This window comes from Myxine glutinosa, chromosome 2 (genome assembly GCF_964187855.1).
Source record: "Myxine glutinosa chromosome 2, kmMyxGlut1.1, whole genome shotgun sequence".
Classification (NCBI taxonomy): Eukaryota; Metazoa; Chordata; class Myxini; order Myxiniformes; family Myxinidae; genus Myxine; species Myxine glutinosa.
This window is the reverse complement of record NC_136262.1, coordinates 15,420,893-15,437,033: the sequence shown is the minus strand read 5'-3', so window position 1 is coordinate 15,437,033 and position 16,141 is coordinate 15,420,893. Positions and strand designations below refer to the sequence as shown.

Sequence of the window (16,141 nt, the reverse complement as noted above, 5' to 3'; positions counted from 1 at the left end):
CCGTTCCTTACAACCGTTACCAATGGAGTGCTTGTTTGAGTGCTTAAGCCACATGGCGAGCGCTCTCCAAGAAACTTGCTAAGTGAACACACCCCCGATGGCAGGTGTGTAATCTAATGTGGCGATGAAAATGTGTTTAATAAAGTTGTGTTTGTGTTTAAGCAAGTTTAATAAAGTTGGCGAGCCCTGGGCCTACCTTAAAGTAGCCTCCCTGGTACAGGGTCTCCGGCGGCCCGAATATGGCAACCTCCCAGTTCGCCAGGTCCGATTCGTTGAGCAGAGCGACGCGGAAACCTTCCACGGGCTCCTCCTGCAGTCCTTTCCACTCGAGCCACAGGGCCTTCTGCCATCCTGACATCGCCATGGGTGCAACTGGGCGCGACCAGACACCCTGGGCCACCCGAACCCACCAGCAGCAAAATCAACCGCCACGGCCTAACAAATCCACGGTGCTCGACTTCGCCGATCCCCCTCCCTGATTGATCGCTTTTGTTCTGCGAGACCGACAGACCGTGTCTTCTCCTGCCTCTACATCCCCGCCACCACAAAATGGCGGTTGCATGTTTTTGACGTTCGTTGACGTCAGAGATTTATGACGTCATTTTTGCTTGTCCTGGCTTGCAAAGTGGTCGAGCATTTATTTTTATTTTTATTTACTTTTTATCATTCAACCTTTGAGGTAACAACATAATTTTATTTTATCTTTTTAGTATATTTTGCTCTTATTAATGCAACATTTAGATGCACTAAATAATCGCAATTAATAGATTGAATAATCGTTTTTAATAAAAGTTTATTTTTTCCTAGCTGTAATATTACATAATTATATGATTAAATTACAAACTTACAACCTCAACTTCGTTTACTTACATTTTCTGAGGTAATCGATTTGAAATATTCCAAGTTAAACGTGAACCGGGTTTTACGCCATACACATCCGAGGCTGCACCAGTAACTATAAACGTATAGTTGTCTGTTTCCCAGTTGTTCTATTTCCCTATAGACGTGCAACGAAGCTCGCCATTTGCCACGGTGTATATTGTTCGGAGCGCTACTTTGTCGTGGCGTGTAATATATTATCGCTGTTTTTTTATTTTATCCGATCGCATAGTCAATAATTGCCGTTTGAAATAATGAAATTATATATATATATACATATATATATATATATATATATAAACTATTCACTTGATGCGTTAAATGTCTGAGATTTGTAATGTTATTTTTTATTCATATAATTATTTCCAGAGAAAAACAGAAAAAGCTAATATATTACAGCACTATTCATTGTAAAAACGATAATTATATTTATTTCACTTTCGATAGGCCTAATTATCTTAATTTTCTCTGACTTCAAATTCCAAGCCGAAATCTCGCGAGACTTACTTTACCACTATTTGGATTTCTTAAATACCGTTATAACTGTACTTCTGTATTTACTAATGCAGTTTTAAAGTACTCGGTCTTTTTTGGTTTGGTTAATAACATATGCAATGTTCGACTATGATAACCATTACACTGTCATGGCAAGACGTCACGGGTGACGTCATCGAGCTCCCCTGTGCTGGGCACGTGGGTGACGAGCTTCAGTTTGGTGGTCTGGAAGATTATGATGCTGACACGATGGTGCGTGGTACTGCCGTAACAAACAAAGACGGATTGAATAAGCTTGGAGTTCTGGTTAATAAACCTAAAAGCAAAAGCAAGGGAGGAATCATGACTGTGAGTAGAATGAGAAATGCGCCTGGAAGGAGAGGAGGTGGCATTCACTTTTTACCGAGGAGAAAGGTAAAGGTAATTGAAATTAGAGGTGCTAAAGGTAAATCCGTGGAACTTGTGAAGCAGAAATCAGATGTTAAAAATGGGGAACCTGCGGCGGAAGATGTTCGCTTTGACCAGGTGAAGAATGAGGCTAAGAATAAGATGGAGGGTTCGGAGGTGGTCATGGAGAATATGGAAGTTGAAGCGAACGGCGACGAGTCGGCGGGACGTGTGGGCGAGACCCGAGCCCGGGGTCCTCCGCAGGACGAGGAGCTGCTCGAGGTTCCGGTGGTGGATCCTGAATTCGCGACCGAGGTCGATCCGGGTCGTGAACGACTCCTGCGTCTCCAGGTACGAGACACCTCACCCGCCCAGGTGAATTGTAATACGTTTTGTGCTTGCTTGCTTACCTTTGACTCTAATGGTCACTTTTCCCACGACACTCCGTTAGGTCGAGGAATTGCTGAAGGAGGTGAAGTTGACTGAAAAACGCCGTGCAGGTATCGATGAGTTTGTACAGGTGTTGCGTGGATTGCTTGCGGATCTCCCTACGCTGCCTCCCGTGCAGGTGAGTGAGAACGAACTGGTTTGTTTGGATGTTATTGGTGCACTTCAAAAGGCCATGACAGTTCTTGTTTTCATTATTAAAGCTACCTGTAATGACCCTCTATTCAGGGGCTTGCTCATTACCTAGACTAGGGGCTGGCAGGATGACCGAGAGGTGCACGCACTCACCTCTAAGGCTTCTAGTCTGGGTTTGAATCCCGACCCAGCTATAAACTACCATCCTGGTGGGCATCCTGGTGGGGCTAGCAGGATGACATAGAGGTGTGGGCATCCTGGTGGGGCTAGCAGGATGACATAGAGGTGTGGGCATCCTGGTGGGGCTAGCAGGATGACATAGAGGTGTGGGCATCCTGGTGGGGCTAGCAGGATGACATAGAGGTGCACACACTTGTCTCTAAGCTTTCTGTCTGGGTTTGAATCCTGACCAGGCTATAAACTACCATCCTGGTGGGCATCCTGGTGGGGCTAGCAAGATGACATGGAGGTGCACGCACTTGTCTCTAAGCTGTTTAGCCTGGGTTTGAATCCCGGCCCAGCTAAAAACTACCATCCTGGTGGAACTGGCAGGATGACCTGGAGATGCACGCATTCACTGCGAAGTTGTCCAGCATGATTTTGAATCCCGACCCAGTTATGAACCTCGTGGTGGAGCTCGCAGGATGACCGAGAGGTGCACGCACTCACCTCTAAACTGTTTAGCCTGGGTTTGAATCCCGACCCAGCTATAAACTACCATTCTGGTGGAACTGGCAGGATGACCTGGAGGTGCACGCACTCACCTCTAAGCTATTTAGCCTGGGTTTGAATCCCGACCCAGCTATAAACTACCATTCTGGTGGAACTGGCAGGATGATCTGGAGGTGCACGCACTCACCTCTAAGCTGTCTGTCTGGCCTGGGTTTGAATCCCGACCCAGCTATAAACTACCATTCTGGTGGAACTGGCAGGATGACCTGGAGGTGCACGCACTCACCTCTAAGCTGTCTGTCTGGCCTGGGTTTGAATCCCGACCCAGCTATAAACTACCATTCTGGTGGAACTGGCAGGATGACCTGGAGGTGCACGCACTCACCTCTAAGCTGTTTATCCTGGGTTTGAATCCCGACCCAGCTATAAACTACCATCCTGGTGGAGCTGGCAGGATGACCTGGAGTGCACGCACTCACCTCTAAGCTGTCTGTCTGGCCTGGGTTTGAATCCCGACCCAGCTATAAACTACCATTCTGGTGGAACTGGCAGGATGACCTGGAGGTGCATGCACTCACCTCTAAGCTGTTTAGCCTGGGTTTGAATCCTGACCCAGCTATAAACTACCATCCTGGTGGAGCTGGCAGGATGACCTGGAGGTGCACGCACTCGTCTATAAGCTGTCTAGCCTGGGTTTGAATCCTGACCCAGCTATAAACTACCATCCTGGTGGAGCTGGCAGGATGACCTGGAGGTGCACGCACTCACCTCTAAGCTGTTTAGCCTGGGTTTGAATCCCGACCCAGCTATAAACTACCATCCTGGTGGAACTGGCAGGAAGACCTAGAGGTGCACGCACTCACCTCTAAGCTGTTTAGCCTGGGTTTGAATCCCGACCCAGCTATAAACTACCATCCTGGTGGAGCTGGCAGGATGACCTGGAGGTGCACGCACTCACCTCTAAGCTGTTTAGCCTGGGTTTGAATCCCGACCCAGCTATAAACTACCATCCTGGTGGAACTGGCAGGATGACCTGGAGGTGCACGCACTCACCTCTAAGCTGTTTAGCCTGGGTTTGAATCCCGACCCAGCTATAAACTACCATTCTGGTGGAACTGGCAGGATGATCTGGAGGTGCACGCACTCACCTCTAAGCTGTCTGTCTGGCCTGGGTTTGAATCCCGACCCAGCTATAAACTACCATTCTGGTGGAACTGGCAGGATGACCTGGAGGTGCACGCACTCACCTCTAAGCTGTCTGTCTGGCCTGGGTTTGAATCCCGACCCAGCTATAAACTACCATTCTGGTGGAACTGGCAGGATGACCTGGAGGTGCACGCACTCACCTCTAAGCTGTTTAGCCTGGGTTTGAATCCCGACCCAGGTATAAACTACCATCCTGGTGGAGCTGGCAGGATGACCTGGAGGTGCACGCACTCACCTCTAAGCTGTTTAGCCTGGGTTTGAATCCCGACCCAGCTATAAACTACCATCCTGGTGGAACTGGCAGGATGACCTGGAGGTGCACGCACTCACCTCTAAGCTGTTTAGCCTGGGTTTGAATCCCGACCCAGCTATAAACTACCATCCTGGTGGAACTGGCAGGATGACCTGGAGGTGCACGCACTCACTTCTAAGCTGTCTGTCTGGCCTGGGTTTGAATCCCGACCCAGCTAAAAACTACCATCCTGGTGGAGCTGGCAGGATGACCGAGAGGTGCACGCACTCACCTCTAAGCTGTTTAGCCTGGGTTTGAATCCCGACCCAGCTATAAACTACCATCCTGGTGGAGCTGGCAGGATGACCTGGAGGTGCACGCACTCGTCTATAAGCTGTCTAGCCTCGGTTTGAATGCCGACCCAGTTATAAACATCCTGGTGGAGCTGGCACGGTGAATTTGCTTCTTCAATGTGGACGTTAAGCCGGGCTTCCCGTCTGCCATTAATGTTGGTGGCGGATAAAGATCCCAAGGTGTCATTCGTGGAGTAGGCAAGCTATCGCCGGCACCCTGAACTGATTCCAAATTCCTGCCCTAACTTCCTGAGTCTTACTGACGACATGACCAGGATCGTAGCTTAGTAACTACTTCGGCAGCAAATCTAGTATGGTACATGATGATGATGATGGATGTTGTGAATTTTTCATTCTCTCTCATCAAAACTAGAGTTTGTTTTTATTCTTTTTGCTGATTTATTTGTTGTTGAAGTTCTTCAAAAATGAAGCTGTAAATGACACAGTTGCGTAAGTTTCATTGAGCGATGCATATGCCTATGTGAACAGCTCGACGACACAAGTTGGCTTCCGGCAGGGTTGTGCGTCCCATGGCCTCCGGGTCCAGCACTGCCATCGGGTGTTCGAATGTCGCTTGGCCCGCCAGCAGAAGTGAAAATCGTTGGCAGCTACGCGACCAGTGAGGTCATTCGGCCAGACATCTGCATAGACCTGATGCTCACCATGCCCAAGGTATTTTCATCTTTTTTTTTTTTTTTTCTTGAAACCAAGTCTCATATAAATATTTATAAATGTAACGCCGTGTTGAACAGTGGAAGAAGCAAGTCTGGATTTTCAACTGCTATTAAAACAAAAAAAAAAATGTTTTGTTGCACCCAACTCTGTAATTATGTGCATACATTCCCAATCTGCGATGTAGGGTTCGCTGCAAGAGAGAGATGACCTGAACCAGCGCTATCTGCGAAAGAGAGCTGTTTACTTGGCTTTCTTAGCCGCACACCTCAAAGAGGAGCGCAGACTGGGGAATCTCAAATACACCTGGCTATCTGGAAATTGCTTGAAACCTGCCCTGCTGGTATCTTCCACAGGTGAAGCCATGGCAGCGGATGATCACGCACAACACCTTGCGATGTCTAAAACTGTCATTGATGCCATGTAATCTTCTTCGTTCGTATGTGGCACAAAGCTGTGGGTTAGCCTCATAGGCTGAGGGCACGGCTACTGCTGCTTAGGGCAGGAATTTGTAATTTGTTCACGGTGTCGGCGATAATTCGCCTACCTTCCAATAAGGACACCGTAGGATCTTTAACGTCCACCAATGAATGCTGGCCGACGGGACGCCAGGTTTAACGTCCGTCCGAGAAAGGCACACTGATGAATCGCCCTGCCTCTGAAACACCGTGATGACAGTTTGTAGCCGAGTCTGGATTTGAACACAGGTAAGACAGGTTAGAGGCGAGTGTGCGTACTTCTAAGCCTTCGTGTCAGCCCCGTGCCATGTAATGATGTAGCCCTAACAACCAAAGCCACAAAACGTCTCGTCAGGCCTCATGCTGAACAATAAGTCTATGGATCATTTTCTTTCACCGATTGTGAATTAACCGACATTGACATTACCTTTTTGCCTCCACCACCGAAGGTGGATGGAGGTTATGTTTTCACCACTGTCTGTCTGTGAACAAGATATCTCAAAAATTTGTGTACGAAATTTGGCGGAGAGTTAGCGTATGTGACAAGGACAATGTTGAAATTTTTGGTGAAGATCCGGATACTCAATTTTTTTTTTTGATTTTTTTTAAAAGTGATTCTTCCCCATTGAGTGATACGGCTAAACCGATATATATCACGATATCTTAAAAAGTTATGGACAGATTTGGGCGAAACTTGGTGGACGATTTGGTTAGGTGACAAGAACAAGTCGATTAGATTTTGGTTCAGGTCCGAATCCAGATCCGGCCTATCAGTGGGATCCTAAACATAAAATGTTCAGCCTGGCGGAGGTATGCTCTCTACCGAGTGCTGTTCTAGTTCGTTTTGTTTTTATTCCGTGGATATTTGGAAGCCTCTTCTACAATCTCACTTTCATCATAACGATAACCTTTCTGTCATGATCGGTGTGTCCTGTGTTTCTTCCCTTATGGATACAGGAAAAAACATTCGGAATATCTCGTTCCGTCTGTTGCCACGTGCCGGTTTAGAGCGCTTCAAGCCATCACGGTTCCACCCGATCCGCAACAATGTCCGTCCCAGTTGGTTATCTGTGGCTGCCCAAGACACAGATATTGCTACGGCGACAAGTTCAACTGGTAATGAATTTTAAGTTGTGTTGAAACTTATCATAAGGAGAACCTCTTTTATTCCTCCCATTCATGGCCTTCATTTCTGGTCTCCTACCACAATCCCAAATACCCCAAAACATTCCATTCATTTTTCTTTATATACTTGATGTAGGCTCATGGAGAAGAGAGCTCTTTTGGTCTTTTACTACTCTCTTCTGTATCTGTCTATTATTTGACCTGGTACTTCATTGACGGTTCACATTGCCATTTGACCTTTTTCTATAAGCGATCCAACGGTGTTCATCTCCTCGCCGCGTATGTTCTGAGCAGGAATTTTGACGTTTATTCAGTTGGTGGACTGCAATGGCCGACTCCTCTATAAAGCATCCATAATATTTAATTACCTTGAATCCACTACCCCAGAGCCATTGCCACCAACCCCATGCTACAACGCAGCTGTGCTGAATGATCTTTTCTTGGAGAAACACACGCGCTTAATTTTGGAGACCTTCTCCTCTGCACCGGCCTGCAGAGATGGTCTAATACTCACCCGTATCTGGCTGCACCAAAGGCAACTCCATCAGGTATGAACACTTGTTATCCCCATGCTTTTTTGAAAAAAAAAAACAGGGCATATGGTAATTGGTCAGTCGGTCTGTCCATCTCTGTCTGTCTGCCTGTCTGTCCGTCACCTTACCTCCTCCTAAGCAGTTGTGCAGAAATTCACCAAACTTAGTAGTTATGATCACCATATGGCAAGATGGTGTGAGAGCAGTGTCATTTTTGCTCTGCCCCGTGGGGTTGGGTAAAATAAGAAAAAATGCAATTTTGGGAACATTTCAGAATGAAACTTTGTATATGCAATCACCATTGGGGGATACATGAAATATGTAAACATTTTTGGGATTGAATCCCTGGTTCATGTCCCAGGGGTGAGGACTTAAGGTCACAGGGGTCAAAATAAATATATACAGTCATGGCCAAAAATATTGGTGTTCTTGCACTTTTTCAAATAATGCACCATTTCTTCCAGAAAATTGTTGAAATGAAAAAAATATTTTGGTATCCACATATGTATTTCTGTGGTTTGTAGTGGAACAAATCAAAAAAAGCTGAAGAAATTACTAAATCTTAGGTTATTCCATACAGAAATCCTAAAATGGCCCGGACAATATTGTTGCGGATCTCAAACGTCGGCCTCCCCCTTATCAAGGGGGGATTAATCCCTTTGTCTTTTTACTAGCCGACGCGATCCGGGGCTATCACGTTCCTTCCGGTTGGTGTTAAATAGGGTTGTAAGCCGAATTAGTCTTATTACCTAAGTACTAACACTGGCCATGAAGCAAGGAAATAACCCCACCCGAACCACGGTTGTGGAAGAGTAAGATGTGGAAGAGGAGGAAGAGGTAGGGAGAGCTGTTGAAGGTGTGTCAGAGATTTCAGAATAGCTTGGAGAAAGGGAAGAATGGGGTGGACAAAAGGTTTGATGGAGATTGGGTGAGGAACAGTGAGGTGTTATTTGAGGAGGGGGGAGAGCGAGGCAGAAGGTTGGGGGAGATGAAGGTGAAAGTTGGAAGGGGGAAGAAGCGGGGAGGACGCTTTGAGGAGGAGGGGTGAGAGGGGAGTCTAGGAGGGGAGGAGCGAGGGAGAGTCTCAGAGGGGAGGGGTGTGGGGGGAGTTTGGGAGGGAGGGAAGGGAAGGGGCAAGGGGGGAGATTTGAAAGGGATGGGTGATGGGGAAGATTTGGAGGGGAGGGGGAAGATTTGAAAGAGATGGGTGATGGGGAAGATTTGGAGGGGAGGGGCAAGGGGGTAGATTTGGAGGGGAGGGGTGATGGCGAGGTTTTGGAGGGGAGGGGTGTTGAGGAAGTTTTGGAGGGAAGGGGTGATGGGGAAGATTTGGAGGGGAGGGGGAAGATTTGAAAGGGATGGGTGATGGGGAAGATTTGGAGGGGAGCGGCAAGGGGGAAGATTTGAAAGAGAAGGGTGATGGGGAAGATTTGGAGGGGAGATGGGGAAGTTTTGGAGGGGAGGGGTGTTGGGGAAGTTTTGGAGGGGAGGGGAAAGGGGGAAGATTTGAAAGAGATGGGTGATGGGGAAGATTTTGAGGGGAGGGGCAAGGGGGAATATTTGAAAGAGATGGGTGATGGGGAAGATTTGGAGGGGAGGGGAGGGGTAATGGGGTAGATTTGGAGGGGAGGGGTGATGGGGAAGTTTTGGAGGGGAGGGGTGATGGGGAAGTTTTGGAGGGGAGGGGGGATGGGGAAGTTTTGGAGGGAAGGGGGGATGGGGAAGTTTTGGAGGGAAGGGGGGATGGGGAAGATTTGGAGGGGAGGGGTGAGATTGGATTTTGAAAAATGTACGATTAATGGGAAATGAACATTTCTTGCAAAATGAGTTTGAGACCTTCGAGTCAAAAATACATTTGAGGACGCTGAAGGAGGGGTGGAGTGCTGGAGAGTTTCCGGAATGTAGAAAAAAGGAACTGTAAGAGATGGTATTTTTTTTTTGGAATGAACTGATTTGGTGAGCAAGTCGAAAGCATCCTTTTATAGGAGAAGAAAAAGGTGTTATAATATATGACAGAAAACAGTTCTTCAGGGGAAAGTTGAAACATCTTTAACAACGTGATCACGAACAACGTGAACGAAGAACGAACGAACAAATAAGGACAACAAATAAACGAATAAGAACTGAGAAGGAAATATTTTTTGGGTATTTTTTTTATTTTTATTTTTTAAAGTTGAGATATTAATTAAACAAGGAAGTATGGGGTGAACGACTGGGACAAAACAGAGAACGGAAGTAATTGCAGTGTAATCAACGAACCGCTGAGAGAAAACAAAGCCACAAGGTCGGAGACGATAGCCTAAGCCGACTAGTACTAGGTCTCAGAATATGCGACACGAATTAAACGACGATTTAGTATACATGTATGAAAAATTAACACCGAAAATCTTCCTAAAGACACACTATAGGTACACACACCGAAAGATAGATACAGTCTCGACAAAAACACAATTGTGAAAAATTACTTAACTTCGCAAACGTGAGCGCACGGAGCAGCTTCGAAAAGACGTGACCTCCAATCTTGCGCATGCGCAGAAGCGGTCAAAGCGGTCAATTTGCTTTTTAATCCCCCAAATTTGCCTTCTAATCCCCCAATTTGATTTCCCAATTGCTCCCCCATTCTGTTTTCCAAATTATTTAACCCATCTTTCATTTGGCCACCCATTTCCTTCATTTGGCCCCCCATTTCCTTCATTTGGTTACTTTGCGCATCCATCTCAATTTTCAATTCCCCAATTTGGTTTCCCACATCATTTTTCAATTCCCCAATTTGGTTTCCCACATCATTTCTCAATTTACTGCTCACTGTTCTTTTCCATCGCCATTGGTATGGCTGCCTGGTGTTGGGTGTTGGGCTAGCGGCTAGGGTGCCGGCTTAGGATCCAAGGATCCTGGGTTCGAATCCCGGTCGATCGCTGAATTAACGCCAGGGGGGTTGACTCAGCCTGTCATCCTTCCGAGGTCGGCTAATTGAGTACCAGTTCACTGGTAATTCCCTGTTTGTCGTTAAAGGCGGCAAAAAGGGTTGGCGTCAGGAAGGGCATCCGGCCGTAAAACATTGCTTCAAATAGGGGACCGAAAAACAACAACAACCATGGTTCCCGAAAAAGGCCAACCCCCGCTTTGCGGGGAAAAATGGCCTCTAAAGGTGGTTATTTGTATGGCTGCCTGTATCTGCGCCATGAGGGCCTGCACATCCATCACCCCCATTTGCGCAGCAGGCGCGGCCCTCGTTGCCATGTGCGAGGCGCCGCCATTTCGTTCGCCTGCCACCCCTACTGCTGCACCCTCATCAATGTCCTCTTCCATTTCTCCCAATTGTCCCAATTCTTCCCGGGGGTCCTGGGTTGATTCTACCTCTTCCTCTACCTCCTCATTCACTCCCACCGGCATCCAACCGCCTTGGCTATCCATGGCACGATTCAATTTAGATGTTAATACAATTTCGGCCGCTCGTAATTTTGAGTGCGTTAGGCTCACTTCGGGTCAAATCCCACTCCCCGACACCAATTGTTGCGGATCTCAAACGTCGTCCTCCCCCTTATCAAGGGGGGATTAATCCCCTTGTCTTTTTACTAGCCAACGCGATCCGGGGCTATCATGTTCCTTCCGGTCGGTGTTAAATAGGGTTGTAAGCCGAATTAGTCTTATTACCTAAGTACTAACACCGGCCGTGAAGCAAGGAAATAACCCCACCCGAACCACGGTTTCAGTGGACACGCCGAGCGATTAGCGAGCCGCGATTCGGGCCGTTAACAGGTATTAACCCGATTGGAGCGGTTGTGATCGTGCCACGCTTACCCAATTGAGAAATCACGAAGACGGTCGAATTAAGAGGAAAACAGGAAGAACAGGTAATTTATTATACACTTTGTACAAAGAAGAAGAGGAAGAGAAGCAATGAAGAGGAAGAAGCAGATACACAGGGCAGCTTTATACAGTCTTATACTTATCCCTGGACACGGGCCCGTTCGCACTCAGACCCACTCTCAGACTCACTCACACGGGGTTGTAGATGGTCGGGTTGAGGGTCCACTGATGGTGTCCACAGCTCGCTCCGGTCCCCGACTCGTACCACGAAGCAGCTGGTGATGGTAGACGGCAGGCAAGATCGCCCCGTGTCAGTGGCGCGGATCGGACAATTATGCTGGGGGGGATCGGTAAGCTGGCGATTATACTGGCGTACGTAATAGTTGTACCGGCGCCTTATACGCGCTCCCGGTATAGTTCGGTACAATGCGCCACTTCCAAATCCCCAACGAGCCCTTGCAAACGATGCAATGCGCTCCAACCAAGTCCAAGTCCTTTGCCACTGCCGTATGCACGCGAGTCCTTCTCATATATCGAGTGCCGTTCAGTCCTCTTGGTAAAACGCAATCGTGCAAGTCCTTCAATACCACGTAAGTCCTGGACAGTCCTTGGTAATCGCATCAGTCCTCTCCCTTCTCATAACTGAAGTCCTCTCCCTTCTCATAACTTGTCACAGCACGTCTCTCCTCATAACTCTCTCAAGACTCGAGCGCCTGCCTCTCCCTTCTCATAACTGAGGTGGGGTCCTCGCGCAACGGGTTTTATTGCCACGCCCAGCGAACCCTCTGGAACCTTCAGCCACACCCCGTCAGGCGATGTCGCCTCAGCCCTGATTGGTTGTTGGGGTTTTACCAGCTCCGCCCTTGATGGCTGCCTGACGTGGCCACACCCCCACCCTTGCGCTCCGCCCCCTTTTCGGGCCTTACCTCGTGGCATTTGGGCTGGTTTCAGCATCCTAATGTGAGGGGCAATGGGGTGCAGACAGGATGGGCGCAATAGGGAATGGGGTGCAGACTGGATGGTGTGCAATGGAGTCGATTGGAGGGAGGCTGCAAACTGAACAGGGCCTACTCTTATTTGTTTTACACAACGCAGTTGATAACTATTGGAAATGGCCTTATCTCACATATACTAAGAAATAACTAACGTTCTAAGGTGACCTACATGTTGCATGTGGCCTAACTATGGGGTGCAACCTTTAACCTTTATTCATGTTACCTGTGTGGGTTCTCAAAACCGCAACAATATTATTGGCACCTTTTAGAAGTTGTAAGAAATAATTAAATTTCAAGCAGGTGATTCTCCTTTGCTTTGGAATTGAACTCACCTGTGGTGGGTTGCAGGTGCCTGCAATATAAAAAATCACTCATTCAATCAGTTTGAATAGAGAAAATGAGTCGTTCTGCTGTTTTGTGTCACTGTGTGTACAGCAGGTACAGTTTGAGATGGTTTGGTCATGTGTTGAAGAAGGATGAAAGTGACTGGTTGAGAAGAGTGAATGAAAAAAATGAATGAAAGAAGATGGCTAAAGCTTGGCTAAAGATGGTCGAAGAAGAAATGCGGGCAAGGGTTAACAAGGGGAGATGCAGAAAATCGGGAAAAATGGAGAAGATTGTCATGGGACCGCAAGGCTAACCCCCGCTCTTGCAGGGAAAATGGCCTTAAAATGCCTGTTGTTGTTGTTGTGCACCGCAATGAGCATGGACAAAAGAATGAAAACCAGAGAATTGTCTGAGGAGGTCAGACACAAGATTGTTGCCAAGCATGGACAATCTCAAGGCTACAAGTCCATCTCCAGAGACCTTGATGTTCCTGTGTCCACCATATGAAATGTTATCAGGAAGTTTACGGCCCATGGCACTGCATCCAACCTCCCTGGACGACTGGACGTGGCCGCAAGAGAAAACTTGATCGAAGTTTGCAGTGAAAGATTGTTTGAATGGTGGAGAAAGCACCTTGATCAACTGCCAAACAGATTCAAGCTGACCTTCAGACACAAGGTATGACAGTTTCAACTCGCACCATCCATCGCCAACTCTGTGAAAGGGGATTCTATGGGAGGAGACCGAGGAGGACCCCACTGCTGAGAAAGCCCGATTGGAGTTTGTCAAAACCCACCTGAACAAGCCAAAATCCTTCTGTGGACAGATGAGACCAAATTAGAGCTTCTTTTTTTGTATACAAGATGAAAGCTCGTGTAAAAGCTAACATTAATAAATAAATAAAAAACGGACATATAAAACATAATAAAGGGATCGGGAGACAAGATGGGGAGAGAGAGGGAAGCACACAAGTAAAACATTTGAGAGCAGGGACATCGGGAGATCTGTGGTAGGGAGAGGGCTTGGGAGGGAGGGGGCGTGGGGAGGTGGGGAGGGGTGGGAGAAGTATAAAACACATGGACACTGCTGGGACTTCCAGGAAAGAAGTCGGTATTTCAAAATAGTGGATCTGGGGTGAATTAACGGGGGTAGAAAAGATCAAGGTTTTGGATGGGGGAAGACAAGAGATGGTGGTGAACAGCTGTTTTAAAGACCTGGAGGGAGGAGTGGGATTGAAGAGAGTGAGGGAGTTTGTTCCAGAGGCGGGAGAAAAGAGGAATGAAAGAGTGAAGGTGAGCAGAGAGTCTTGATTTTGGCAGTTTGACCAGAAGAGGGTTGCTGGCAGATCTTGTGTGACATGCAGGAATATTTGGGGGAGAGAGAGCACAGACAGAGCTGGGGGAGCTAGGCCGCAGAGGAGTTGGTAGAAGACAGAACGACCACCAACCTGCCTGCGGTGAGTGAGTGAAAGGCCCTCGGAGTTAGCTTCATCACACGGAATTCCAATGATTCTGAAAGCTTTGGTTTCAACAGCGTGAAGCTGAGCTAGGTGTGAGGCAGGAGCATCAGCCCAGAGGGGAGAACAGTATTCCATTGAGCTGCGGATGTGGTTTTCCCAGGTTTTCCAGGGAAATGGTTTTCCCAGGAAATGTGGTTTTCCCAGGAAAGATCATGGCCAATAGTGAGATACAAAAGCTTGAGTGACAGAACTGCTTGGAGCGGATTGTTGAGAAAGTAGATGGGAGGTTTGTCCAGTGTGGTGAGGAGCTCAGGTGTGTCAAGGAAGGACTTCACACGATGGAGGATGCCCAGTCAATGACTGGCTTTGTTGGCCAGATTGGAAATGTGGTTTTCCCAGGAAAGATAATGGCCAATAGTGAGATACAAAAGCTTGAGTGACAGAACTTCTTGGAGAGGATTGTTGAGAAAGTAGATGAGAGGTTTGTCCAGTCGGTCTTTTCGGAGAGACAAAGTGAGAGTGTGAGGGATGAGGTATGGAGCGGCAGAGAGTGGATTATCAGCAAAGAGATAGACAGGATTTTCCAGAGAGTCGAAGAGATCATTGATGAAGACCAGAAAAAGCACAGGGCCCAGAACACAGCCTTGGGGAACTCCAGCCTGAACAGGAAGGGGAGATGAGAGAAATCCATTCAGTGCCACACCTTGGCTCCGACCAGAGAGGCAGTCCGCAATCCATGCGTGGAGATTTCCATGGATACCACATGAGGAGAGTTTGGTGAGCAGAGCGGGGTGCCAGACCATATCGAAGGCACGTGATATGTCAAGGGAGACAGCTCTGATTTCCTGCTTGGCATTGAGGACCTCCATCCATTGGTGAGATAGCAGAAGCAGCATATCCAGAGTAGAGTGACCTGGTCTGAAACTAAATTGATGATCAGAGATCAAGCCATTGGAGAAGAGGAAGGATTTGATATCCGAAGCAATGATGGAATCCATGACTTTTCTGATAATTGGCAGCAGGCTGATTGGTCTGTGGTTGCAAGGATCTGTTTTGCACATTTTTTGTGCAAAGTGGTATTGTTGGCTGATTTCCATGTTGATGGCAGATTACTCTGAGCAAAAGAGAGGGTGAAGAGAACAAAAAGAGGGTGAAGAGAACAAAGAGAGGGTGAAGAGAACAAAGAGAGGGTGAAGAGAACAAAGAGAGGGTGAAGAGAACAAAGAGAGGGTGAAGAGAACAAAGAGAGGGTGAAGAGAACAAAGAGAGGGTGAAGAGAACAAAGAGAGGGTGAAGAGAACAGAGAGAGGGTGTGAAAGAGCGGCAGAGCAGGATTTTATGACCCGTGGGCGCCGTCTGGCCCATTTGCAGAATCAGAGTCGAGGATTGACAAACTTCTCCACCTTGTCAGAAGAGAAGGGCACAGAGTCCAGGAGCAGCTGGGTCTGACTGGGTACTGTAAAGCACATCATCTCTATGTTTACAGAAAGCAAGATGAAGCCTGGGTCTTGTAGCAGGACAATGACCCCAAACACACTTCAAAAAGCACCCATGAATGGTTCAAGACAAAATGCTGGACTGTTCTGAAGTGGCCAGCAATAAGTCCAGATCAAAATTCCTTTCAACACCTGTGGGGAGATCTTAAAACAGCAGTTGGGAGAAGGCACCCTTCAAATCTGGGAGAACTGGAGCAGTTTGCCCAAGAAAAGTGGTCAAACTGCCAGTAGACAAGTGTAGGAAGCTCATCCATGGCTATAGGAAGCGCTTCACTGTAGTTATTTTGTCCAAAGGCCGTGCTACCAAAAGTCGAGGGTGTCTAATTTTGTCAAATCCATTTATTTTTATTTTCTGATTTAAAAGGGTATATTCAGTTCTGAATTAAAAACAAAGGTTCTGTCATATTAACAGTGAAATAAAGATTTGTGGAGACCAAATACTTTTGTCAATTTGAACTTA

The 16,141-nt window shown here is 47.3% G+C and overlaps 2 protein-coding genes across 2 annotated transcripts in view; one reads left to right on the top strand and one right to left on the bottom strand.

The window, feature by feature from the left end:
• Positions 1 to 655, bottom strand: part of LOC137422006 (ubiquitin-conjugating enzyme E2 R1) — a 43,692-nt gene extending 43,037 nt beyond the window's left edge. The window contains exon 1 of the mRNA XM_068108665.2: positions 197 to 655. Within this exon, the coding sequence (XP_067964766.1) occupies positions 197 to 364 (168 nt within the window). The 5' untranslated portion in view covers positions 365 to 655. The remainder of the gene's footprint in view (positions 1 to 196) is intronic.
• A 744-nt stretch (positions 656 to 1,399) lies between these two features.
• Positions 1,400 to 16,141, top strand: part of NOL6 (nucleolar protein 6) — a 51,596-nt gene continuing 36,854 nt past the window's right edge. The window contains exons 1-6 of the mRNA XM_068108666.2: positions 1,400 to 2,112; positions 2,213 to 2,329; positions 5,296 to 5,478; positions 5,666 to 5,834; positions 6,894 to 7,052; positions 7,449 to 7,609. Of these exons, the coding sequence (XP_067964767.2) occupies positions 1,489 to 2,112; positions 2,213 to 2,329; positions 5,296 to 5,478; positions 5,666 to 5,834; positions 6,894 to 7,052; positions 7,449 to 7,609 (1,413 nt within the window). The 5' untranslated portion in view covers positions 1,400 to 1,488. The remainder of the gene's footprint in view (positions 2,113 to 2,212; positions 2,330 to 5,295; positions 5,479 to 5,665; positions 5,835 to 6,893; positions 7,053 to 7,448; positions 7,610 to 16,141) is intronic.